This window comes from Rhinatrema bivittatum, chromosome 7 (assembly GCF_901001135.1).
Source record: "Rhinatrema bivittatum chromosome 7, aRhiBiv1.1, whole genome shotgun sequence".
In the NCBI taxonomy this organism is placed as follows: Eukaryota; Metazoa; Chordata; class Amphibia; order Gymnophiona; family Rhinatrematidae; genus Rhinatrema; species Rhinatrema bivittatum.
Window position 1 is genome coordinate 310,441,777 of NC_042621.1, and position 25,253 is coordinate 310,467,029.

The 25,253-nt window shown below is 43.9% G+C and overlaps 1 protein-coding gene across 6 annotated transcripts in view; it reads left to right on the plus strand.

Moving 5' to 3' along the window:
• LOC115096055 overlaps window positions 1–25,253 on the plus strand; it is an 85,302-nt gene that overhangs the window by 29,139 nt on the left and 30,910 nt on the right. For all 6 annotated transcript variants that reach the window (XM_029610576.1, XM_029610577.1, XM_029610581.1 and 3 more), the window contains 3 exons: window positions 5,388–5,446; window positions 19,996–20,066; window positions 24,949–25,096. In XM_029610576.1, the coding sequence (XP_029466436.1) occupies window positions 5,388–5,446; window positions 19,996–20,066; window positions 24,949–25,096 (278 nt within the window). The remainder of the gene's footprint in view (window positions 1–5,387; window positions 5,447–19,995; window positions 20,067–24,948; window positions 25,097–25,253) is intronic.

Genomic DNA, 25,253 nt, shown 5'->3' on the forward strand with positions numbered 1-25,253 from the left:
GTCCAGTCATTTTTTGAATCTTTAAAAATTCTGACGACATCCTGGTCCTCAGCTTTTTGCCTTTTGGGAATACTTAGGGAATCTTCTGGTCAGCACAGTTGTCATATTTTGCTGCTTGTAAAAGGCTGTTTAGTTGTATTGCAATTAATATTACAAAATTGGCTGAAATCTTTTTGCCCTTCTCTGGAAATGTGGAAGCTACCTTGTACAGATCTTTACCTACTGGAAACAACTGTAGCTCGGATGGACTCGTCACAGACACACGACCAAATTCAACAGATGTGGCGCCCCTATACTGAATACCTCTCTCTACATAAGCACTTGGGGACTTTGTGATAGTCTTCCTTTTTTGGGACGGAGTAGGGGGGAGGAGGAGAAGGTCAAATTTCTGTTCTGTGACTATTTGTTCGATGATATCATCTGTTATTAACCAATAAACAAATTAAGAAACTAAATTCAGTGTCTTTTAATTCTAATAGACTAGGAGTAGCAGTTACCAAATGAACGTTGTCAAATAGGCTAGCAGACTGCAACACATACTGTTGTGTGCTAGTCTTCAAATCACAGAATCTATCAAGGTTTATCAATTGAGAGCCATGGTGACTTCATTGGCTCACCTCAGGGCTGCTTCAAGTTGACGACCTCTGCAAAGCTGTGACTTGGTCCTCCTATGCAAACCTTCACATCTTGCTACTGTTTGGACAGCAGGTCAAGAGATGACATTTTTGCCCAACCTGTTCACTGGCAGTCCATTGGTGGGGCCGGGATGCTGTTCAGTAAGTGCTCCACTGTACAACCCTCAGCTTGAGACTTTGTAAGAACATAAATGCCGTACTGGGTCAGACTAAGGGTCCATCAAGCCCAGTATCCTCTTTCCAACAGTGGCCAATCCAAGTCACAAGTACCAAGTACTCAAACATTAAATAGATCACAAGCTACTATTGCTTATTAATTACAGTCATAGCAGTTTATGGATTTTTTCTTTAGGAACTTATCAAAACATTTTTTAAACCCAGTTACACTAACTGCTGTAACCACATCCTCTGGCAATGAATTCCAGAGATTAACTGTGCTGAATGAAAAAAATATTCAATTTGTTTTAAATGAGCTACTTGCTAACTTCATAGAGTGCCCCCTGATCCTTTTATTATCTGAGAGTAAATAACTGATTTACATTAACTTGTTCAAGTTCTTTCATGATTTTGTAGATCTTTATCATATCCCCTCGGTCTTCTCTTCTCCAAACTGAACAGCCCTAACTTCTTTAGCTTTCCTTCATAGGGCAGCCGTTCCATGCCCCTTAGCATTTTGGTCATCCTTCTCCATCGCAACTATATCCTTTTTGAGATACGGCGACCAGAATTGCACACAGTATTCAAGGTGCGGTCTCACCATGGAGCGATACAGAGGCATTATGACATTTTCCGTTTTATTCACCATTCCCTTTCTAATAATTCCCAACATTCTGTTTGCTTTTTTGACTGCCGCAGCACACTGAACCGACGATTTTAATGTGTTATCCACTGACACCTAGATCTCTTTCCTGGGTGGTAACTCCTAAGATAGAACCTAACATTGTGTAACTTCAGCACGGGATATTTTTCCCTGCTTGTTGACAGAGAAAGCAAGTTTTTTTTTTCTTACTTGTGAAAAGAGTTCTTCGTAACTTGCAGAATGAATTAGCCATGCTTATTACCAGCTTATCTCCATGAAGAGTCAACTACTTTGCTAAAGCTTAGTAAACTCTGAAATTGACTGAGAGGCTCACATGGCAGTGTGCACATGGGAACCTCTGCATATGCTCTGAAATGGCTTGGAAAGATGATGCCACACACTTGTCATGGCTAATGCATTCTGATACCTACAGAAAACTATGTTGAAAGTAAGCAAACTTGCTATCTGTAGCCAATAGATTCACACAATACCCAATTAAATCCAGTTCTAAACTGGAAACATGCCCCCCCCCCCTATATATCAGAATCTCCCCCTCCCCCTCCCCACCCCTATATATCAGAATCTCCCCCTCCCCACCCCCCCCCACCCCCGTTTAGATAACCTCTTTCATGTATCACACTTTTATAATTTTACTTATATAATCTAATCTGTTATTTGTATGCTCTGAATGTTCCTTATTTAATTATCTAATTACGCAAAAATTGTAAAGCCTGTTGCTCAGTTCTGTTATATGTAAACCGACGAGATGTTCCCAACGTTCGTCGGTATATAAAAGTTACTAAATAAATAAATAAATACAAATCAGACCAACTATAAATTCTCCTTGCGTATGCCCCACCTGGCCTCATGGAAGCAGATCCCTCCACCTTTGTTGAAATAACAGCATCACACATAAATCTGGACTCCCCAGCTGTAATCCTCGGTGATTTCAGCTTGCATATCGATAACCCCATGCGCTCAACCAGTTGCGAGGCTTTCATTACCGCCGTGTCAGCCATGGGATTCAAGCAGATAATTAACAAACCTACCCACAAAGCGGGTCACACTTTGGACCTTATCTTTGTAAACTCGGGTATCACACATTCATCCCACCCAGTATGTAAGCAGGTTCCCTGGTCAGACCACACATTAATCTCCACCACCATCACGCTGGCAGAAACCAATAATATCCACCTCCCTCAACCTTCATTTCTCTACAGAAAAACCTGCTCATCAGACAAATTCAGCAAACATTGGCGTCTCTTCTCCCAACTCAGCTCTCCACTCCTGGACCAACATAACAGAGGTCATAGCAAATAAACTATGCCTGCTAACAACAAAAAAATTCAACTCTTCCAAAAGACAACCATGGCTCACTAGTGACCTTCGAAAACTCAAACAGAGCCTACGACAGAAAGAGAGTAAATGGCGTAAAGCACCTGGCCACAACACCCTCTCGGCCTTCAAGCTTGCTCTGCACTACTACAAGAGCTCCACCCTAAAAGCAAAAAGGGACTTCTATGCTCATAAAATCCATGATCTCATCTTCGACGCTAAAGCCCTTTTTGCAAACATTTCCAATCTTAACACAAATCTACGCTCCTGACATTCCACTCAATCACGCTCAATCAAAAGCAGAAGAGTTGGCCCTCTTCTTTTGAAATAAAATCACTAACCTCCTATCACAGCTTCCTTCCAACACCACCTCGCCTTCTAGTTCATAACACCACCCCAATAAAGACATATCTCTCAAATCTTTTGATCCTATAACAACCTCAGAGATTCAAGCAGGTTTGAAGAAAATGATACCCTCCTCTCATCCCTTCAACCAAATCCCCTCTAAACTGCTACTACTAATTCTCGACTCCATCTCCAAAGCATTAGCGGACATCATTAACTGTTCTCTATCCCAGGGAATCTATCCAGACGATCTTAAACTGGCCTCCATCAAGCCACTCCTAAAGAAACCTAATCTGGACCCTAAAGATCCCAATAGCTTCCGCCCGATCTCCAACCTCCCATTTATAGTCAAGGTCATGGAAAAATTAGTCAAGACATAATTATCGGATTATATCAAAGACCACAAAATTCTGTTCCCCTCCCAATTTGGATTCCGAAAAGCAGTTAGCTCAGAATCCCTACTCATATCCCTGACAGACTATCTCATCATGGGCCTAGACAAAGGTCACTCCTTCTTACTGATTCTCCTGGACCTTTCGGCGGCTTTTGACACTGTTAACCATTCCATCCTCCTAAACCAGTTGTCAAACATCGGAGTAACAGGAACTGCTCTGGCCTGGTTCAAAACTTTCCTTGATAACAGAGGCTACAAGGTTAAAATACACAATAAAGAATCACTCCGTCACCATTCCTCCCTAGGAGTTCCCCAGGGTTCTTCCTTGTCCCCCACCCTCTTCAATATTTACCTCCTTCCACTATGCAAGCTGTTAACCAAAATGAACCTAAAACACTTCTTATACGCCGACGATGTCCAGATCGTGATCCCCCTAAAAGAATCTATTACTAAAACACTTGAATTCTGGGAAAACTGCCTGCAGGAAATTAACGGCCTCCTCACCAATTTAAATTTAATTCTACATTCCTCTAAGACTGAACTCCTTCTCATCTCCCCGGAAAACAGTACTATCACCTCGAACACACCAGCAAACCTTCACATCACCCAAGCAAGAGACTTGGCTAAACCTTAAACCCTTCATCAACCAAACTACTAAGGACTGTTTCCATAAACTACATGTCTTGAAAATAATAAAACCACTCCTTCACTTTCAAGATTACAGAACAGTTCTGCAAGCTATAATCTTCTCTAAGATAGACTACTGTAACTCTATCTTACTAGGTCTCCCCTCTTCTCACACCAAACCTCTTCAGATGGTACAAAATGCAGCAGCCAGAATACTGACAAACACGAGGAGAAGAGACCACATTTCTCCCATCCTTAAAGACCTACACTGGCTGCCAATCCACTACAGAATCATGCATAAGGCCATTACCACAATCTTTAAAGCCATCCATCACCAAGCTCCACTAAACTTACAAATCCCATTCAGAAAACATACCTCCTCCAGACTTACTAGAGAAGCTTACAGAGACTCACTACATGTCCCCCATGTCAAAACCTCTCAACATATATCATTTAGAGACCGGGCTTTCTCTACAGCAGGACCATCTCTATGGAACTCCATCCCACCGGAACTTCGTCAAGAACCATGCCTTCGAACATTCAGAAAAAGGCTTAAGACGTGGTTGTTCAAACAAGCATTTCCAGACCCGATTTGAATCATCTATTAACGACAACCACAATCAGACATTCTTAGAATACTGTAAATAATGGCTCTTTCTGTTAATGTAAATATTGCATTGTTCAATTTCTCCCCTCTTCCAGTTCCAAGTTAATTTTCCCTGTTTTATTGTAACTTTCTCACACCGTGTAATTGATTCACTGTATTTAAAGTTCACAATTTTATTGGGAATATTGCTTATTACATTACGCTATGCTTTACACACATTGTTATTTGTAAACCGGGTTGATGTGATGCCTGTCATGAAACTCGGTATAATAAAAATAATAAATAAATAAATAAGTTCCTTTAGACTTTCCTCCACCCAGTTTTTAGCATCCTGTTTTATTGTAACTTCAGAGTTTTTTCATTTCACTTGTTACAGTTTTCTCAGCTCTGTTATTTATTTTAATTTACACCCCCTGTTAAATGTAAACCGGCATGATGTGATTCTAATCATGAATGCCGGTATAGAAAAACGTTAAATAAAAAATAAAATAAAAATTCTGCAGCAGTGAAAGTAGCCCCCTCCTAGTCTTACCCAAATATCACTTCTTCTCCTCTCCTTCCACTGCAGTGCTTTGTCCCTCCCTACCTGTCAATGTCTTCCTGTATTTTATGATTTATAATTCAAAATCCATTTGTTTTTTCCAGAGAGGAGAAGGCCGCGTCAGCAGCTTTACGCCGGGAACCTCCCCAACAATATCGAGCAGGTATGTGATGCAGGTATCTCTCTTGTCGGCACCCTGTCCATTCTCCGCTCAACCGCATGGTTCTGCTGTCACTTTCGGCGCGTTAGCCTTTCCCTGGTTCTCTACTTCCTTTTCCCAAACTTTGCTCGGACCCTTTGTCATGCTCAGGTGAAAGTCCCTGCCCCCTGTGCATTATCCTGAAAAGTAGGGAGGATAACCCGGGCAGTAAAGTCATGGTTAGGAAATGACTGCTAACAAGAGACCATTTGTCTGTTACTGGATTCTTTCAGCCTTTCACCTCCCCATTATGGCTCCTCACTCTCCATTCACCTGTCCCTCACTTTCAACACCTAGACTATCCACCATCCTTCACCCACCACCTCCCATCCCCTCTCCTTCCTTACAGCTTCTTTCCATCTCTCCTGATGGCTGTGGGGACCCAGGACAGGTGTGTGAAGCTCTGCTTTACTTACTGTGCCTCTTAACCTCTTAAGAACATAAGTGTCATGTGGAATCAGACCAAAGGCCCATCCTGTGTCTGCTGGCCACACTGGATTTCTAGAAGTACCTGGCAGATCCCAAGGAGTAAGCAAAATTCCTTCCTGCTCATTTGCAGGGATAGCGATGGCTTTTCCAAGTCTACCTGGCTAATAATTGTTTATGGACTTTTCTTCAGGAGTTTGTCCAAACCTATTTTAAACAATGAGCTGTAATAAAGCATAAAAGGTTCAGTGCACCCTATGTGAGGCCAGAAAGGAGGCTGAAATGCAGAGCTGTCTGAAAGCGCTATTGAAAAAAAAAAATCATTCAAAGATTCTGTGCCAAGACCAAATAGTGTACACTGAGTGTGGCATGTTGCTTTCTGGGCTCTATTTGATCCAAGCACCGAATATTTTAAGTATTTCATCCCTTTTTGGACATGCAGAATGGCATGAAAGCTGAGGAAAATCTCACACCATTCATGGTCCATGTCACCAGTGCTAACTAAGATCAGGAAGCCAGATTATGTTCACATTGATTGTTACCTGTTTTAGGTTGCATGTTCATGGTCAATTGGAATCCACATTGAGCTAACTGGGAAGATGGAATAGATATTGAAATAAATAAAAACTCCTGTCCACATTTTTACATTTTACATCTCTCTGAAACACTTATTCACCCTAGCTCCATAGGATTTAATGGGGAAAATAGCACTCTTCTGATCAAATAACCTGCCTATTAGTCAGAAAACATATTACAAATACTTTAGCAAGCTGCAGGGTAGAGGGAGAGCTGACATGCAAGGCCAGCATGTATTTAAATGTAAAAGATCTTCACTTGCTTCCATCTACACCTTCATTATACACCCTTCCCTTGGCTGTCTTCTCCATGAAAGGACAGCATTCAAAGGACACTAATCACAGACTTTTCCCTTACATACACCATGCAGTCCTCGGCCTCTGCATTGCTGTCATAGTCTCTCAGCTCCCTTCCATACAGGCCAGCAAGGCTAGGGGCATTAGCCACTAGATCCTCATCTGTTACACTTAAGGGCTGTATCAATACCACACCTACTGGTAATCTCCAGTAGTTATTCCATAATAGAGAGGGTGTTGCCTTGATACACCTCCTGCAAACACCTGTCACCACCTACTACATAGATATACAGACTGGCTGGCAGCGTGCCCTCTAGGATAGGATGCCCTGTGCGGACCTCTGCTCTTATTGCTCTGAACAGGGATGTATGTTACTACCCATGGAGGTAATCATGCCATGTGCACATAAATGGCCACATCTGGAAACCAAAGAGTGACTTTTGCCACGGAGTTGTCTTACTGTGATAGAGTATATGACAGAGAGCCTCAGACTGCCTTAACGGACTGGCTCCAGCTATCTGGCCCGATCCACCTTAAGACAGACAGGAAAGGGATCCTCAGATGGGGGCGTTTCTCTGAGGTAAGGGATACAAAGGTGAGGCCCTGAGAGAGTTAGGCCCCAGGAAGGAGAAGGAAGCTGTAATCCAGTGCTGTGTTTGTGCTGGACATTTTCTTGCTTATGAGTCTGCTGAGGTAAGCAGCCATTTTACTTTGCTCTTGCTGCACTTTTTGTAATAAACTGTTGAAAAGTGGAACAGACTCCAGCCTGGTCTGTTCTCCAGCCTTCCCTAAGTCCTTAGACCGCTCCAACGGTATCACGCTTACCCTTTTTTTTTTTTTTTTTGTGCACTGTAGCACAGGATGTCTTATCATCTGTGCCTAGGTAGCGCAATCAGACGTGGGCCCCTTAATGTGCCACTGTAGAAATGACGCTGGATACTGTATAAACATGCAGATATCGTGGGCTCCTGCTTATTTTCTGAATGAGTTCCAACCATAGTGGCAGCCAGAGTCACTTCTTGCTTCCTTCAATTGATGGTCTAGGCTCACTATTGGAATGAAGAGGGCTGAATCCTTCTGCCAAATCAAGAATTCTGGCATGTCTTGTCAACTCTGTGTGAGAAGAGGGTTCATACACTTAAGTCCATTGTCCAGCGGTAACATTTCTTCAAAAATCAAACCAATCGATCTACCACAAAAAATTTGGTTTCTTTCAAGAAGCCAAGGGGCATGGATTCAACTTGCGGTTCATTGGTTTACTTTTCCTTAGAATATTCTTGAATCAAGAGAGGATAAGGCTGAAATAAAAAGCCCAAATTATTATTAAATGAAAAAAAACTCTTAAATATCCTGGAGCTGCAGATGAAGTAAAGTACAGGGCTACTCTGTCTAAATCTGTTGGAATGGCAGCGATTTTCTCTAAAACATTTGCACATTCATCACTGTCCTGATTCATGACTTCCTTTATAAATAATATTGGGTTGATGGATCATACAAGTTATTTACTAAACATTTTTGGGCAATTTTGAGTTTATAATAAACTGGAAAAAAATTTTTTTCCAGTGGATTATTTACCAATCTGTGAGATTCCAGATCCCCATGCTTTAAACTTACACACAAAATCTAATTTTAAAACTTATCAGACAATGAGCGGACCAAAAGATTAAACCATTCTCCATGTCTTTAATCTCTGATGCAGAAGGACCTTCTGTGCAATACAAAACCAAACTGAGAATATGCCCTTCGAAATGGGTTGTGTTCTTGATTAATGACAGGTCCAGTCATCTTAATTCCTAACCCGAAAGCTAAGTTTATATGCAGCTTGAAATGCTCATGTACAAGGTTGGAAATTTTAAAAGGCAAGTCCTGAGCCTATGTCCAGTGATTGACGGTGAGATGCATCTCCCGCAGAGCTCTATAAACTAACAATATACCTAGAGTTTTTAGATCCATGCGTCAACAGACACTCTGATTTCCTTGGTTAGTAAATGGAGGTTTTGGATATTGTAAGATAATTCTGAAAGAGGATTAACTCTCCCCCTCTCTGCTCTCCATGCTATGTTGATAAAGACAAACATGACCTGGGGGGGGACACACACAGTTGAGACATATGCACCTCCTCTCTTTCATTAGCCACCAGAGAAGGTTTTCATGGGTAATGACTGAACCAATTCACGGTGAACCTAGAAGATGTGGTAGACCTGATTGACAAACTGAAGAGTAGTAAATCACCTGGACCAGATGGTATACACCCCAGAGTTCTGAAGGAACTAAAAAATGAAATTTCAGACCTATTAGTAAAAATTTGTAACCTATTATTAAAATCGTCCATTGTACCTGAAGACTGGAGGATAGCAAATGTAACCCCAATATTTAAAAAGGGCTCCAGGTGCGATCCGGGAAACTACAGACCAGTTAGCCTGACTTCAGTGCCAGGAAAAATAGTGGAAAGTGTTCTAAACATCAAAATCACAGAATATATAGAAAGATATTTTTTAATGGAACAAAGTCAGCATGGCTTTACCCAAGGCAAGTCTTGCCTCACAAATCTGCTTCACTTTTTTGAAGGAGTTAATAAACATGTGGATAAAGGTGAACCGGTAGATGTAGTCTACTTGGATTTTCAGAAGGTGTTTGACAAAGTTCCTCATGAGAGGCTTCTAGGAAAAGTAAAAAGTCATGGGATAGGTGGCGATGTCCTTTCGTGGATTACAAACTGGCTAAAAGACAGGAAACAGAGAGAAGGATTAAATGGACAATTTTCTCAGTGGAAGGGAGTGGGCAGTGGATTGCCTCAGGGAGCTGTATTGGGACCCTTACTTTTCAATATATTTATAAATGATCTGGAAAGAAATACGACGAGTGAGATAATCAAATTTGCAGATGATACAAAATTGTTCAGAGTAGTTAAATTACAAGCAGATTGCAGACTCGGCTAATTTTCGCCCCATCGCTAACTTACCATTTGTAGCTAAACTTATGGAGAGGATAGTCAACAAACAGTTATCTGAATACCTAGAAGATCACAAGATCCTTACAACAGCCCAATTCGGATTCCGCAAATCCCTTAGTACAGAATCCCTCCTAACCTCTCTAACTGACAGAGTCCTCGCAGGTCTGGAGAAAAAGACCCCATACCTCCTGATTCTTCTCGACCTATCAGCTGCGTTTGATACCGTAAAACACTCTATCTTAATCGACCGGCTCTCAGACATAGGCATCTCAGGTTCAGCCTTGGAATGGTTCAGATCTTTCCTTCATAATAGGACATTCAAGGTCAGAATCAGCAACAAGGAGTCCCTCCCGGTCAAGTCCACTTTCGGAGTTCCTCAAGGATCCTCCCTCTCCCCTACCCTGTTTAACATTTATCTTCTCCCCTTATGTCATCTACTCTCAAGTCTTAAGGTCACACACTTCATATACGCAGATGATGTCCAGATTCTGCTGCCAATCACTGACTCCATCTCCAGCACCATCAACTTCTGGAACAATTGTCTACAGTCCATAAACTCACTCCTCTCCAGCCTTAACCTAGTACTTAACACCTCAAAAACGGAACTTCTGCTAATCACTCCAGATGAGAACCTTCAGCCTACCAACAACCTAACCACACATCCAATGATCAACTCCACTCAAGTAAGAGACCTTGGAGTTACCTTAGACAATAGACTTAACCTCAAAGAATTTGTCAAGAACACAACGAAAGAATGCTATTACAAACTACACATTCTGAAAAAGTTGAAACCGCTCCTACATTTTCAGGACTTTAGAACAGTCCTCCAAACAATTCTATTTTCTAAAATCGATTACTGCAACTCTCTGCTTATAGGCCTCCCTGCCATCACCACCAAACCTCTACAAATGTTGCAGAACTCCGCGGCCAGGATTCTTACTAACACCAGCAAAGGTGAACACATAACACCCATACTAAAAAACTTACACTGGCTCCCTATCAGATCCAGAATCATTTTCAAAGTGCTAACTATAACACACAAGACCATCCATTCCCAAACATCGCTAGATCTAAGCTGTCCACTCCGTCCACATGTATCATCAAGACCAATCAGAACCAGTTACTTAGGCACCTTATACGTACCTTCAGCCAAGTCCTCACTCATGAAACGTGCATTCTCGACTGCCAGCCCCTTCCATTGGAATGCCCTCCCCACGGACATTCGTCTTGAAACCTGTACTCGAACATTCAAAAAGAAACTCAAAACCTGGCTCTTTACAAAAGCCTTCACTTGAAGTTCTCGCTCAGAGCCGCGTCCCAGAACTAGTCTCTTTCATGCAATTCATAACCACGTTAACCAGATGTCTTATGCTGCAACTCGTAATGTTTCTTGGTCTCATATTCCTAATCGTTAAATTTACAGCATGCTACACCAATACCTTTTAAGTCAGATATAACCTCAGCTTTGAAGTATACAAACCTTGAAAATGTAACCGTTAGTTCTTGTAGACTTAAACCTTTATTCTGAAGATGTAAACTTAGATTTTGAAGACTGTAATCTGTAAGCATTTGTATTTATTGTAAGAATTTGTATTTATTATTTACTTTTACATTGATCTGTTACCACTTGGGCCTGTGCGCTCCTTTACCTCTAATTCTAAGTTCCTTCAAAGTTAGCCTTGTTATTTTATACCCACTTGTTATTTTATACCCTCTTGTTATTTATACCCACTTGTTATTTATACCCACTTGTTCGATGTAATTTTCCAATTTTGGTTCTGTGTAAACCGAAGTGGTATGTACTAGTACATGAACTCCGGTATATTTATTTATTTATTTAGCATTTTTATATACCGACTTTCCAATAACAGAATTACTGATCAATTCGGTTTACATTCTAAACAATAACATTGACAAGAAAATGTCTTACAATGAACAGGTCGATATAACTTGGATTAGTACATATGGGGTTAATAACATAGGTAAAAGATACGGTGCCTAATGTAGGCTAAATGAACAGTTGATAGTTATAAGACTGGTTTTGATATTAGACTGCCAAAGTTCAAGTGAGTTCTAGAGATGATCTAAATAGTTCTCTAGTGGATTACCACCGAAGGGATCATTGGCAGGGATATTCCGCAGGTTGATGTTATGGGAAAGCTTGGTTGAATAACCAAGTCTTGAGTCTTTTTTTAAATGTAGTGGAGCATTGCACTGATCTGAGTTCTGGCGGGAGACTGTTCCAGAGTTTGGGACCAGCTGTGGAGAAAGCTCTTTTGCTTAATGCTGACTTCATCGGTGGGATATGAAGGTTGTTTCTATAGGCTTGTCTCACTGGTCTGGTAGAGGAGTGGAATTGGAGAGGGATTTTGAGCTCGAGTGGTGCCAAGTTGTGTAGTGCCTTGTGGGTTACTGAGAGCACTTTGAAAAGTATTCTGAATTTGACGGGAAGCCAGTGTAGGCTTTTTACGATGGGTGAGATGTGGTCTCTTTTGTTGGACTTGGTTAAGATCCTTGCTGCAGCGTTTTGTAGCATCTGTAGTGGTTTTATGGCGTTAGCAGGGAGACCTAGTAGAAGTGAGTTGCAGTAATCTATTTTCGTGAGAATGATTGCTTGTAGAACTAATCGGAAATCTTGAAAATGGAGGAGAGGTCTCAGCCTTTTTAAAACTTGTAATTTGAAGAATCCATCCTTTACGATGTTATTTATGAGAGATCTGTAATTCATTTGGTTCTCAAGTATAACATCTAGATTTCTGACTTGTGGGGACATTGTTAATTGAGTAGACAGGATGGTACTGGGATGTGTGTAGGTTCCGTCTTGGGAGATAAGGAGGTATTCTGTTTTGTTTTGATTTAGGATCAGATTGAGGCTAGAGAGCAAGTTGTTGATGGCTTGTTTGCAAGAGTTCCAGAAGTCCAGAGTTTTTTTTGAGAGATTCAGTAATTGGAATCAGTATCTGAACATCGTCTGCGTATAAGTAGTGGATGAGATTTAGGTCGATGAGGAGCAGGCAGAGTGGTAGAAGATATATATTGAATAAGGTTGGAGAGAGTGACGATCCTTGTGGGACTCCCAAGTTGCAGGTGACTGGTTGAGATTCTTCCTTGTTGACCTTGACCTTATACTGTCTGTTCTGTAGGAACGATTTGAACCATTTCAGGGCCTCATCTCTAATACCAATGTCTGACAGACTATCTATTAATGTGTTATGATTGACCGTGTCAAATGCTGCTGTAAGATCTAGGAGGATGAGAAGACAAGGGTGTCTGTTTTCAAGATTCAGTAATATGGAGTCCGTTAATGAGATTAGGAGGGTTTCCGTGCTTCGAGATTGGCGGAAACCGAACTGCGCTGTGGAAAGAATGTTGTGGTCGTTAAGGTATTCTGTTAGTTGTTTATTTACAACTCTTTCCAAAATTTTTGCGATGAATGGTAGATTTGCAATTGGGCGAAAATTGGCCGGGTTTTCTGGAGAAAGATTAGGTTTTTTTAGAAGTGGTTTTATGATTGCCATTTTTAGAGGGTCAGGTACTAGCCCTTGGGAGAAGGAACAATTGATGATTTGTGCAATGGGTTTGGAGATGGTTTTAGTGCAAGAGTATATAAAAGCCTTTAAATAATAAATAAATAAATAAATAAATTGCAGGAAGACCTTGTGAGACTGGAAAATTGGGCATCAAAATGGCATCAAAATGGCAGATGAAATTTAATGTGGATAAGTGCAAGGTGATGCATATAGGGAAAAATAACCCATGCTATAGTTACACAATGTTAGGTTCCATATTAGGTGCTACAACCCAAGAAAGAGATCTAGGCGTCATAGTGGATAACACATTGAAATCGTCGGCTCAGTGTGCTGCAGCATTCAAAAAAGCAAACAGAATGTTGGGAATTATTAGGAAGGGAATGGTGAATAAAACGGAAAATGTCATAATGCCTCTGTATCGCTCCATGGTGAGACCGCACCTTGAATACTGTGTACAATTCTGGTCGCCGCATCTCAAAAAAGATATAATTGCGATGGAGAAGGTAGAGAGAAGGGCTACCAAAATGATAAGGGGAATGGAACAGCTCCCCTATGAGGAAAGACTAAAGAGGTTGTGTTGCGAGCACATCCTCCACGCTGCTGAAGAACCGAAAGTTTGGAGGCCTTCGGGTTCTGCTGCGGGCACGGGGAGCGCGGTCGCCTCTAGAGCAGGTGGTGTGAGCCCTTGGGCCACGGCGAGACTCAGGGAGGAGCCCCAAGCCACACTCTGGGAGGTGAGCCGGTGCAAGCATGGAGAGCTAGGCGAGGCAAAGCTGAAGCAAGGACTAGAGAGCAAAGTGTGACCCTCAACCGGACCTGCATGCCCACAGCAACTAACAACGCAATGTTGATTGATGAACAGTCCTCCGACTGTTCCAAGCCCTTTTGGACCTGCTGCTGGGTAACAGCATTGGGCAGCAGGCCGGACAGAGGACAAGGGCAGACAGAGTCCTTGGAACACAGAAGACATCACAGACGAAGGCTGCAACGGAGACATCATAGACGAGGGCTGAAGCGGAGACATCATAGACGAGGGCTAGGAAGGAAGGCATTGGCACTGTCCCTCAGGGCGCTCTACTCAGCCCACCGACACTGGTGGACCCAATGGGCTGGTCACGGACCACCCTGTCCCACTGCGCGCCCTACACAGCCCAGGAAGGCTGGTAGTGGACCACGCTGAGAACGGGAGAGCGCAGTGAAGAAGCGGCTTACTGCACTCCTGGCAGTCTGAGGCAAGCAGGAACATCAGGAACTGGATCAGGAACAAACATCTAGGAACATCTGGAACCAACATCAAGGAAACAGGCAGAGACACAGGACAGGGCGCCGTCAAGACAAGCAAGACCACGGAGGGCCTGGATCGAGGAAGAGGCACAGACAACTGTTAGACTCAATCCGAAGGCAAACAGGAACTGAAATGAAAGTCCTTTTATACTGCTGTATGCAGGCAACTCCCTGGGAGGAGTACACCTGGACCTCCCCTCACCGGCCCTATAACTGCGGTGGAGTGCTGCGGGCCGGCCCCTAGGGAGAAGGGCGTGGCCGAACCAGGAAGTCCAAGCAGAGCCAAGCAAGCCACAGGCAGGCCTCAAGAACAGCGGGGCCTCCCAGGCCCTGGAGCAAATCCTGGATAGTTCGCAGGCGAGGCCCTGGCTTCGGAGCGGGCTCCAGAAGAGAAGGTAAGATCCCTCCTGTGGCGCAGCTACAGGAGGGATCGCAACAGGTTGGGACTTTTCAGCTTGGAGAAGAGACGGCTGAGGGGGGATATGATAGAGATGTTTAAAATCATGAGAGGTCTAGAACGGGTAGATGTGAATCGGTTATTTACTCTTTCGGATAATATAAAGACTAGGGGGCACTCCATGAAGTTAGCATGTGGCACATTTAAAACTAATTGGAGAAAGTTCTTTTTCACTCAACGCACAATTAAACTCTGGAATTTGTTGCCAGAGGATGTGGTTAGTGCAGTTAGTATAGCTGTGTTTAAAAAAGGATTGGATAAGTTCTTGGAGGAGAAGTCCATTACCTGCTATTAAGTTCACTTACAGAATAGCCACTGCCATTAGCAATGGTTACATGGAATAGACTTAGTTTTTGGGTAATTGCCAGGTTCTTATGGCCTGGATTGGCCACTGTTGGAAACAGGATGCTGGGCTTGATGGACCCTTGGTCTGACCCAGTATGGCATGTTCTTATGTTCCTAAGGTAATATAGAAGAGATCAGTCTGGTCATCTGTCAGCATATCAATGGTATCTGTTGCTCGACTGAATAAGCATTAATTCACTCTTAAAATCCAGGCTTGCTTGGAAGAGGAACCTTAAGATTCTCCTTCCAGCCAGACCAGATCGTCTGATAAGATTTTCTGGCCAAAGAAACATCAAAACAATTATATCAAGGATCTAAAAGTCTGCAATGGATATCTGGGATTCTGACAAAAGGGGTATGTCTCTCTTATCGTGATTATCTCAATTAACCATCCCCGACACAAGTTTTACATTTATTTTATTTATTAAGCATTTGTATACTGCATTGTAACATAGTAATGAATGCAGAAAAAAACCAAATAGTCCATCCAGTCTTCCCAAAATGTTTCTTAAGATTGTAACTGCCACTCCGTGCAGGGTGTCCCCAAGTCTTATGTTAAGGGTTGTAACATTAACTGAAACCAAGCAACTGTCAAACCCATAACAAATATTACTGCTAGCAGCATCTCACAGGGCGAGCAGCCTTCATAATTCATACAGTGCAGCTGCTTGCACGTGCTTTGCTTTTGGGTTTGGCCATAGAAGCAGTCCTGCGCTTTTTCCGTAATGTCTGTAAGTCAGTACCCCAGACCATAAAACTCAGGGTTTGGTGTTGGCTGTCTGAATCCAATTCTCCTCCCCCCACTGTCAAAGCACAGAGTGATGCTGCCATTACATCAAAATCATATAAGCCAATTGGTTAAAAGTAGTAATTTCCTGTACGTACCAGGATCAGTCCGGACACCTGGGTTCATCTCCCTCTATCAGCAGATGGAGACAGAGAAAAAAAAAAACCCTTGCTGACACCGTATCTAAGCAACCGTGCCAGCTGCAGTTCCTCAGTATTTCTCTGTCTCCAGCAGATGGCAGAGGCTGTTAATCCTGCAGTTGACTAATTGTTTTCTTTTGAGCCTTCCTCCCGGGGGTTTCTTTTATTCATTTATTTTTTTAGAATCCTTCGGGTTCTTCCCTGTCCGGTTGAGGCGGCTGAGCCGGGGGTTGGTACTCTTGTGTGTGCTTGGTCTGGGCGCCCGTGAGGTGTAAATCTGGTTGTCCAGATCCCTCCCTTCGCAAGATGGCTGCAAGCTCTTTACAGTACTTTTTTACAAGAATCTTTTGGCTATTTTTCAGGGCAGGTTGTTCATTTTTAACTAAAGCTAATTTATAAAAAAAACAAAAAAAAACTGTGTTTGCACAGGAGCACTGCTCTACAGGCGAGCGACTTCCTCCCCTTAGGTAGGAGCTTTTTGTGGGGCTCTGGCTGTTTGTTTGGGGGACCTTTTCTTCTGTCGTGGTGAGGACCTTCAGAGAGAGGATTTTAATTTTATCTCTACCTTACGGCTTGCGGCAGGGCATGCCGTTCAATCAGCTCTGATTCTTCCCGGCTTAATAGCTCGGGGTTATGCGCGATTTGTGCCGATGGTGGGGAGGGTTCGTCTGTGGCTCCTTCTCCCGCTAAGCAGCGTCGAGTATCATTGTCTTTTGGACCGGCTGCAACTTCTTTTTTACCTCGCCTGACTGGTGCAGGAATGGCGGCCATTTTGGATTTTGCCTCTGCAGTTCCCACGTTGCCAGGGGCGGGGGGTCGGGGAGTCCTCTATCTCTGTCTCCAGCCCGTTCTGGGTTGGGGAACAGGCAGGGAGGGCTAGAAGGGGAGGAAAGCTCTGGTTTGCCTGTTTTTCAACCAGACCATACTGGTTTTGGTGCAGGGAGGCTTTTCTCCACAGACTGTTTTGTTACTTCATGATGCCTATATGGCCAAACAGAAAGTGGCTTGGGGGACTACCCAGCCACAGATTCCACCAGTCCAGCCCACTGAGGGTCCTTCAGGGGGTCCCAGGAGGTCTCCTATGCCCAGTAATAGGGTTCCCTCAGCACAGGACTTGATTTCTCGCCCGCAGGGTGATGCAGCTGGGGTGGTTGATCCGAAGGATGCTATCATAGCCCCTGTGGTGGTACTGGTTCGGGGTCTGGCCAAGCTCTGATTATTCCGGCTACTGAGGATGCGGGTCAAGGGGATGATCCGGTGTCTTTTATTCATGAGCTAGAGGATCCTAAGGTGGTCCGCCTTTTTAAAAGGGAAGAGCTGGATATTTTGCTTCCCTTGGCTTTCCAGGTTCTTGGGGTTAAAATGCCTCAGGAGAACCAGGATTTGGACAGCGAGGACCCAGTACTAGGTGCCATCCGAGATCCTCCAACTTCTTTTCCTTACCACAAGTTGGTTAGGAAGTTAGTAGAAGAGGAATGGGGGACTCCTGATTCTGGTTTAAAGGTTGGCAGAGCCATGGGGAAACTTTACCCTCTACCAGAGCAGGATTTAGAATTTTTTTCTCTCCCGAAAGTAGATGCGGTGGTGTCTGCTGTGACTAAGCACATCACGATTCTGGTTATTGGTTCGGCCGCTTTAAAAGATGTACAACATCGTAAGATGGAGTTACACCTTAAAAGGATTTTTGAGGTGGCATCCCTGGGTTTCTGTGCGGTGCTTTGTTCAAGTTTCTTGCAGCGTGCTTGTCTCCGGTGGGTACAGCAGCTTCAAGGTAATTTGTCTCAATCAGCTGTGGACGCAGATATGGCTGAGCGTGTGGAAGCAGTTGTGGCTTACGGTGCGGATGCCCTCTATGATTTGGTGCATACTTCCTCCAGAGTAATGGCATCAGCTATGGCCGCCCGAAGGTTGCTTTGGCTTCGCAAATGGGCGGCAGATGTTTCCTCTAAGGCACAATTGGCATCCTTGGCTTTCAAAGGTAAGTTCTTGTTTGACGAAGATCTAGAGCAGCTGATCCAGTCTGTTGGAGACAATAAAGTCTTCAGGTTACCCGAAGATAAACCTAAGGGTAAGATTTTTTTCAATCGTGGTCTCATTTTCGGTCCGACAGAAGATCGTGGCCTACTCGTGATATGCCGAGACCGTAGAGACAATATTTTTCGCGGGGGCAAGCATGGGGACAATCCTTTCGTGGAGCCAGAACGTCCTTTAGGGGATCCTCTGGTGGCTCCTTGGCAGGAGGTAAGTCTACCCAATGATGCCAGGCTGGTCTACTCCGTCTTTCCTATTATAGGAGGTCGCGTAAGGCACTTTTATGACGAGTGGGCCAAGATCACTCAGGACCAGTGGGTTCTCAATAAGATAAGAAACTGTTATGTTTCAGAATTTGCTTGTCCCATTCGGGAACTTTTTCTAATTTTCCCATGCAGCTATCAGGTCAAGCGGGCGGCGGTACAACTGACTTTAGACCGGTTAAGTGCAGTAGTACCAGTTCCTAGAGCGGAGCTCTGTCAAGGGAGATACTCCATTTATTTTCTGGTCCCCAAAACGGAGGGCTCGTTTCGGCCAGTACTCAATTTAAAGAAGGTCAATGCAAAACTCAAGGCACCACGATTCAGGATGGAAACCCTCACATCGGTCATAGCGGCTGTACGCAAAGGAGAATTCCTAGCTTCCTTGGATCTCATAGAGGCTTATCTACATATTCCCATCCATCAGGACTCAGCATTTTCTCTGTCTCCACCTGCTGGAAGGGAGGCATAACACATGGTCTGGACTGATCCGCAGTACCACAGGAATGAAAATTATCAGGTAAGAACCAATTTTCTTATCATGGGTACAATATAGATGCTAGATATTAAGGTAACTCCCATTGTTATTCACGGACAGGTCTTTCTGTTACAATTGTGGGAGTAGATTGGTTCATGGTGGTGAATGGGGGGAGGTGTGAGTATGATTGGGAGTGGAATGTATGGGTTTTTCAGTATTGTATATTGGGTATGGTGTAACTGCTCTATATGGAATTGTGCAATATATTGGAATTTTGTAATGTGTAAATGAGATTTGTCATTTTTTATATTTTCTATTGGATTTTGTTAATTATAGTGGGAGAGGTTTAATATTCTTTCACAGCATGTTTACCCTATGGTAAGCTGCCTCCACTTAGCCATATAAGTCAGTAAGTATTTGGATATCTGGCCGTGGTTCACCTAGTTAGCAGGATAAGTACTCTCTCCTAATCTGTTCCACCGATAACACCCCCCGCTTTCCTGTGCCAAACGCACATTCTACAGTCAATGTGCTTTTTTTAAACTTCCTATGCATTCGCTTAGTGATTTGGGGAGTAAAACAAAAAATACTGTAATTTGTGCATGAAAACTAAGCTGAAATCTAGTGCACAGGTTTTTAATGCACAGATTACTGCATCCACCTCTTTCTGTGTTTCTTTCATCTCTTTATATATTGCATTGTATTTAGCATGGATGTATTGTTTGTAGTTCTTAATAAAGATTAAATACAAGTAAAGGAATAGTTGTAATAAAATCAATCATCTGTTAATATCAATAAACTGATAAGGCATGCCTACAAATAATAAGCAGCAGTAAAAGCCATTTAGAGAGTAAAAATGGCAGCCACCATGAAACAAAGATAAAGCCATTAAAAAAAAGCTTAGGCATATAATGTGTGGAGCCTTAACTCTGAATGTGTTTGGATTTCAGAAGCACCTTGAAAACCTGTTCTCCAAGTACAAGCCAAAGCATATTCAGAGAGCGGGGACCGAAATCAAACGGTAAGGAATGACTTCTAATGCCAGACCAGTGATTGCACCTGGTGTATCATCTCACCCTGCCCCACGCCACCTCTCTCATCAAGCTTCAGCCGTCTCTCTCTCTCCTGACTCTCCCTGTTCCCAAGCCATCTTTCTTTATCGTGCTCCAGCTGTCTGAAAGGCCGCCACAATAAGGTTCACGCACAGTTTCAGCCACAGACTCCGGGACGAATCGGTCAGAGTCATGTCAGACAACGCCACAACAGTTGCCTACATCAACTGCCAGGGAGGAACCAGAAGCCAACAGGTATCCCTGGAAATAGGACCCCTGATGATGTGGGCAGAAGCAAACCTGCAAGGAATGTCGGCCGCGTGGGAAAAGACAACATCACTGCGGACTACCTCAGCAGAGAGAGTCTGGATCCAGGGGAATGGACTCTCTCGACCACAGCCTTTCAGCTGATAGTAAGCCGCTGGGGAACCCTAGCCATGGATCTCCTGGCGACTGGGTCCAACACCCGAGTCCCCTACTCGCTGTCTGTCCCTATGGCTCCTGACCTTGAAGACAGCGTTCCTAGTGGCAATATGTTCAACCCGTCACATCTCCGAACTTCAAGCACTGTCATGCTGGGAACCGTTCCTCAGATTCTCACCGGGATCTATACAGCTCCACACTGTACCCTCCTTCCAAAGGTGGTTTCTCCCTTCCTTCTAAACCAAACCATCTCGCTACCATCCCCAGAGGAGGATAAGGACTCGGAAGACTCACGTCTGCTTCGCCACCTAAACGTCGGTAGGCTACTAGTCTGATACCTGGAAAGATCGGAACCGTATGAAAGACGGACCATCTCTTCGTCCTTCACAGCGGGAAGAAACAAGGGGAAGCAACCTCACGGGCAACGTAGCCCGCTGGATCAAAGAAATAATCAAGGCGGCCTACGTAGAGGTGGGCAAGCCTCCACCTCTACAAGTCAAGGCCCATTCCACAAGAGCCCAGGCAGTGTCCTCGGCAGAAACCAAGATGCTGTCACCCGCCGAGATCTGCAGGGCAGCGACATGGTCCTCCATTCACACCTTCTTCTGGTTGTTCAGGCTCGGGAGGACACGGCATTCACAAGGGCAATACTAAGTGGGCCACGGGCAGCCTCCCACCCGGTTCGGGAGTAGCTTTTGTACATCCCATTGGTCCCGAGTCCATCTGCTACACACTAGGAAATGGAGAAATTACTTACCTGATAATTTTGTTTTCCTTAGTGTCGCCTGGCCTTGCACTACTTAGATAAGTAGTGCAAATGTGGTTTTAAATTTGGATGACACAAGTGGGTGATTGAAGTTTAAAAAAAAAAATTTGAACAAATTGAGATTAATGGGAAAGAGTAAAGGAGGTGACTGTGAGTGCCATATACACAAAACTGGTTGCAGCCCTTTGCGGGCAAGAGCCAGACGACTGTAGGAGCACATTGCTTTTCTGATACAATTTCCCTTAAGTAATTCTGAGAGTGTATGAATGATAGATTCCTCTATGAATGGGGTTGGTTAATTTGTAGAATTACAGTGAGAGGATTTATAAGACTAAGGATAATTATAATTTGTGAGTTCATAACATAAGAACATGCCATACTGGATCAGACCAAAGGTCCACCAAGCTCCGTATCGTGTTTTCAACAGTGGCCAGTCCAAGTCACAAGTACCCAAACATGAAATAGATCCCATATTACTAATGCCGACAACAAGCACTGACTATTCCCTATTGATTAATAGCAGTTTATTCAAACCTTTTTTTAAACTCAGCTACACTAACTGCCTTAACCACAACCTCTGGCAATTAATTCCAGAGCTTTATTGTGCGTTGAGTGAAAGAATTTTTTCTGATTAGTTTTAAATGTGTTATTTGCTAACTTCATGGAATGCCCCCTAGTCCTTGTATTATGCGAAAGAGTAAATAACCGATTCACATTTACCCGTTCTAGACCTCTCATGATTTTAAACACCTCTTATCATATCCCCCCCTCAGCCATCTCTTCTCCAAGCTGAACAGCCCTAACCTTTTTGAGTACTTGCCAGGTTCTTATGGCCTGGATTGGCCACTGTTGGAAACAGGATGCTGGGCTTGATGGACCCTTGGTCTGATCCAGCATGGCATTTTCTTATGTTCTTAACCTCTCTAGTCTTTCCTCATAGGGGAGCCATTCCATGCCCTTTATCATTTTGGTCACTCTTCTCTATTCTTTATCCAGTGCAACTGTCTTCTTCAGATGTGGTGACCAGAATTGCTCACTGTATTCAAGGTGCGGTCTCACCATGGAGCAATACAGAGGCATTATGACATTTTCCATTTTATTTGCTATTCCCTTCCTAATAATTCCTAACATTCTGTTTGCTTTTTTTTTTTTGAACGCCATAGAAAGAGCAGATGATTTCAATATAGTATCAACTATGATGCCCAGATCTTTCCTGGGTGGTAGCTCCTAATATGGAACCCAACATTGTGTAACTACAGCAAGGGTTATTTTTCCCTATATGCATCACCTTGCACTTATCCACATTAAATTTCATCTGCCATTTGGATGCCCAATCTTCTGCAGGAAGGCACTTATTTAGCAACAGCACAGAGGAGCACCGGGGTGGAGGACCGGCAGTGCCAGAGTGCAGAGTCAATCTGAAGACCATGCTCTGGTATTTTCAGGGACCTTGGTTAATGTCATTGCACTGGTAGGGTTGGCCTGGCAGCCACAGTCTCCTGCCCTGTCTCTCACAGTTACTTGTGCACCGTGCACCATCCCTCGGCCAGAGCATTGTCATGCTGCTCCTGCCCGTTCATCATTTCATTCGCCAGCTGAAGATCTTCCAGGAATAGCTGGCTGCTCTTCTGTACGCCGCATGCCCCGAATATTTTCAGTGGGTTCTGTTCCCTCACTGGTGGCAAATGTGACATGACCTCCTCCAGTGTAATAGTGGTCAAGTCAACCTGCTGGCTCTCCTCACCATCCATGGACTCCATAAGGGGAGGCGGCTGACTATCCTAGGGGGAAAATTTAATTCTTGCGTGGGAGAAGTGTAATTCCTTCTATGCTCTCATTAACTTTCTACATCAATATCCTCTTCATGGTTGCTGCTGTCCTCAGGCCGCAAACCAGTTTGAAGGCAGCTCCTCCATTCCTAGTCAGCTCTTCACCTCTCATCCCTAAAGACAAACGTCAAACAGAAAACCAACTTCTAGCCGCATCTGGGCCTCCTAAATTATCACGCTACAGTAACCATCATGGCAGCAATTGCCTTGGGCCAAACTGTAGGTAAGGGTCAGCGCAAGGGAGTATGGTGGATCTGCCCCAGTCTTTTCCTGTCCTGCCTGTATCTTTGCTGCCTCCTCGAGCGTATCATGTGAATGCTGCTTTATCTGCTTCACTTTACGGGTCTTCATTAGCAGGCTGCTGATATTGGGAGCTACGGAGAACCAAATCTGCCTCTTGGTTGGTGACAGTGTCTTGGACACGTCCATATGCTAAATATGTCCTAAATTATTTTGTTATTTAAATTGTACTCTCCTTGCTCTGTTGAAGTTATTTATTGTTCTCATTAAGTTATTTTATTTTATTTTTCCAAGTTAATCTTCCCTGTTCTCTGTAAGACATTATTCTACATTCTGTCAATTTTATTGTTACAATGTAAACCGAATTGATTAGTAACTTTGTTGCTAGAACTTCGGTATATAAAACTGTTAAATAAATAAATAAATAAATATGCTGGAGCATGCACACGCTTCCCAGGCTCACCTGCCTGCTCCTCTTGCCCATCTGGGAGGGGGGGGGGTGTTACTTCTTCCTGTAACCCCCTCTCTGCTCTGCCACCTCTCTCTCTAACCTCTTCTCTCTCCGCCCAACTCCACGGCTCTGCTCCTTTCTCCCCCTCCCTGCTATCCTGACCCACGCCGTACCCGTATGCTCCATCATGCCTCCAGATTACATGTTATGAATATAAAAACAAAGAATAGCGAAGAGAACTGTTTCTAAGGCCTGAATGGCCCAAGACGAAGGGACCAGAAAATGAATGAAGAGACAGAAATCGGCTACCAGCAATGAAATGACCTAATAAAACCACAGAAAACACACAAAGCTGCGGCTCTGCTCTGTGTGTACTGAGCTCTGAGCTTGCCCTTTTGTGAAGCAAAGAATGAAAGTTTAAGGACTGTGGTATGACCCAAAGAACCGGGAATGGCAAAGGGACCAAGAAAACTGTTTACACCAATCAAGGCCTGAAAGCAAGAAAAGTGATCAAACAAAGGAAGAATTCACGGACAGAAAAATCAGCTCTTGGCAATGAAAAATAAATACTTTCCAGGAAGACAGTCCAAAACTGCAGTGCTGGCCGGTACTGAGTGTGCCTCTCCACCCCTTTATAGAGCCTGCAGGCAGCACCGGGAGGCCACTGCGAGGTTTTCCAACACGAAAATCTGCCTGCTTTTCCATTCCCTGACAAATAAATGCACTGTGACGTGCGCCCCATGTTACATCATCCCTTAAAAGCACAATTTTGCCTGAATGCATTTACCATTGGAATGATTTGAATTTCATTTTGTTTTGTTGGAGATTGGGCTGTGCATGTGTTGGGAAGTTCTGCAGGGGTCTTATCCTGTATCTATCCTACCCTATCTGTCAGCCTGGGCTATCCTGCCACCACCCCATCTGCCTAGACCCGGCCCGTTGGATTATTCCCTCACTGAGTCGGTGGTTTCTTACTCATCTTATCTTGCTGCATCACACACTCACTAGGTCAGTGCCTGTCCTGTCATTTTCTTTGATTACCAAGCCCTGTCCTCTTGCCTCTGTTGCTGTTTGTACAAGCTGAAGCCTCTCTCTCCTGCCTCCTTACCTCATGTTTTCTCTCTCCTGCTTTCTGTTTCCAGCTATGCCTTCGTTGATTTTGAGGATTCAGAGACGCTGGAGTTGGCCATAAAACAGTTGCACAATACGGTGTATGAAGGCCGGCGTCTGGTGGTGCGCAGGTCCCATCACAGCAGGAAAGATATTTCCTGCAGGAAGAAGAGGCTGGAGGTGAGATGCAGCGGACAACGGCATGAGAGTGGGTTTAAGTGAGGAAGAGGGAGTGGGCTGTGCTCAGGTGGAAGAGAAGGGGCAGGGTGAGCCTTCAGAACGGGCGGCACCTGCCATGTGGGACACCGTTCCAGCAACTTTGAGATTAATGGAATGT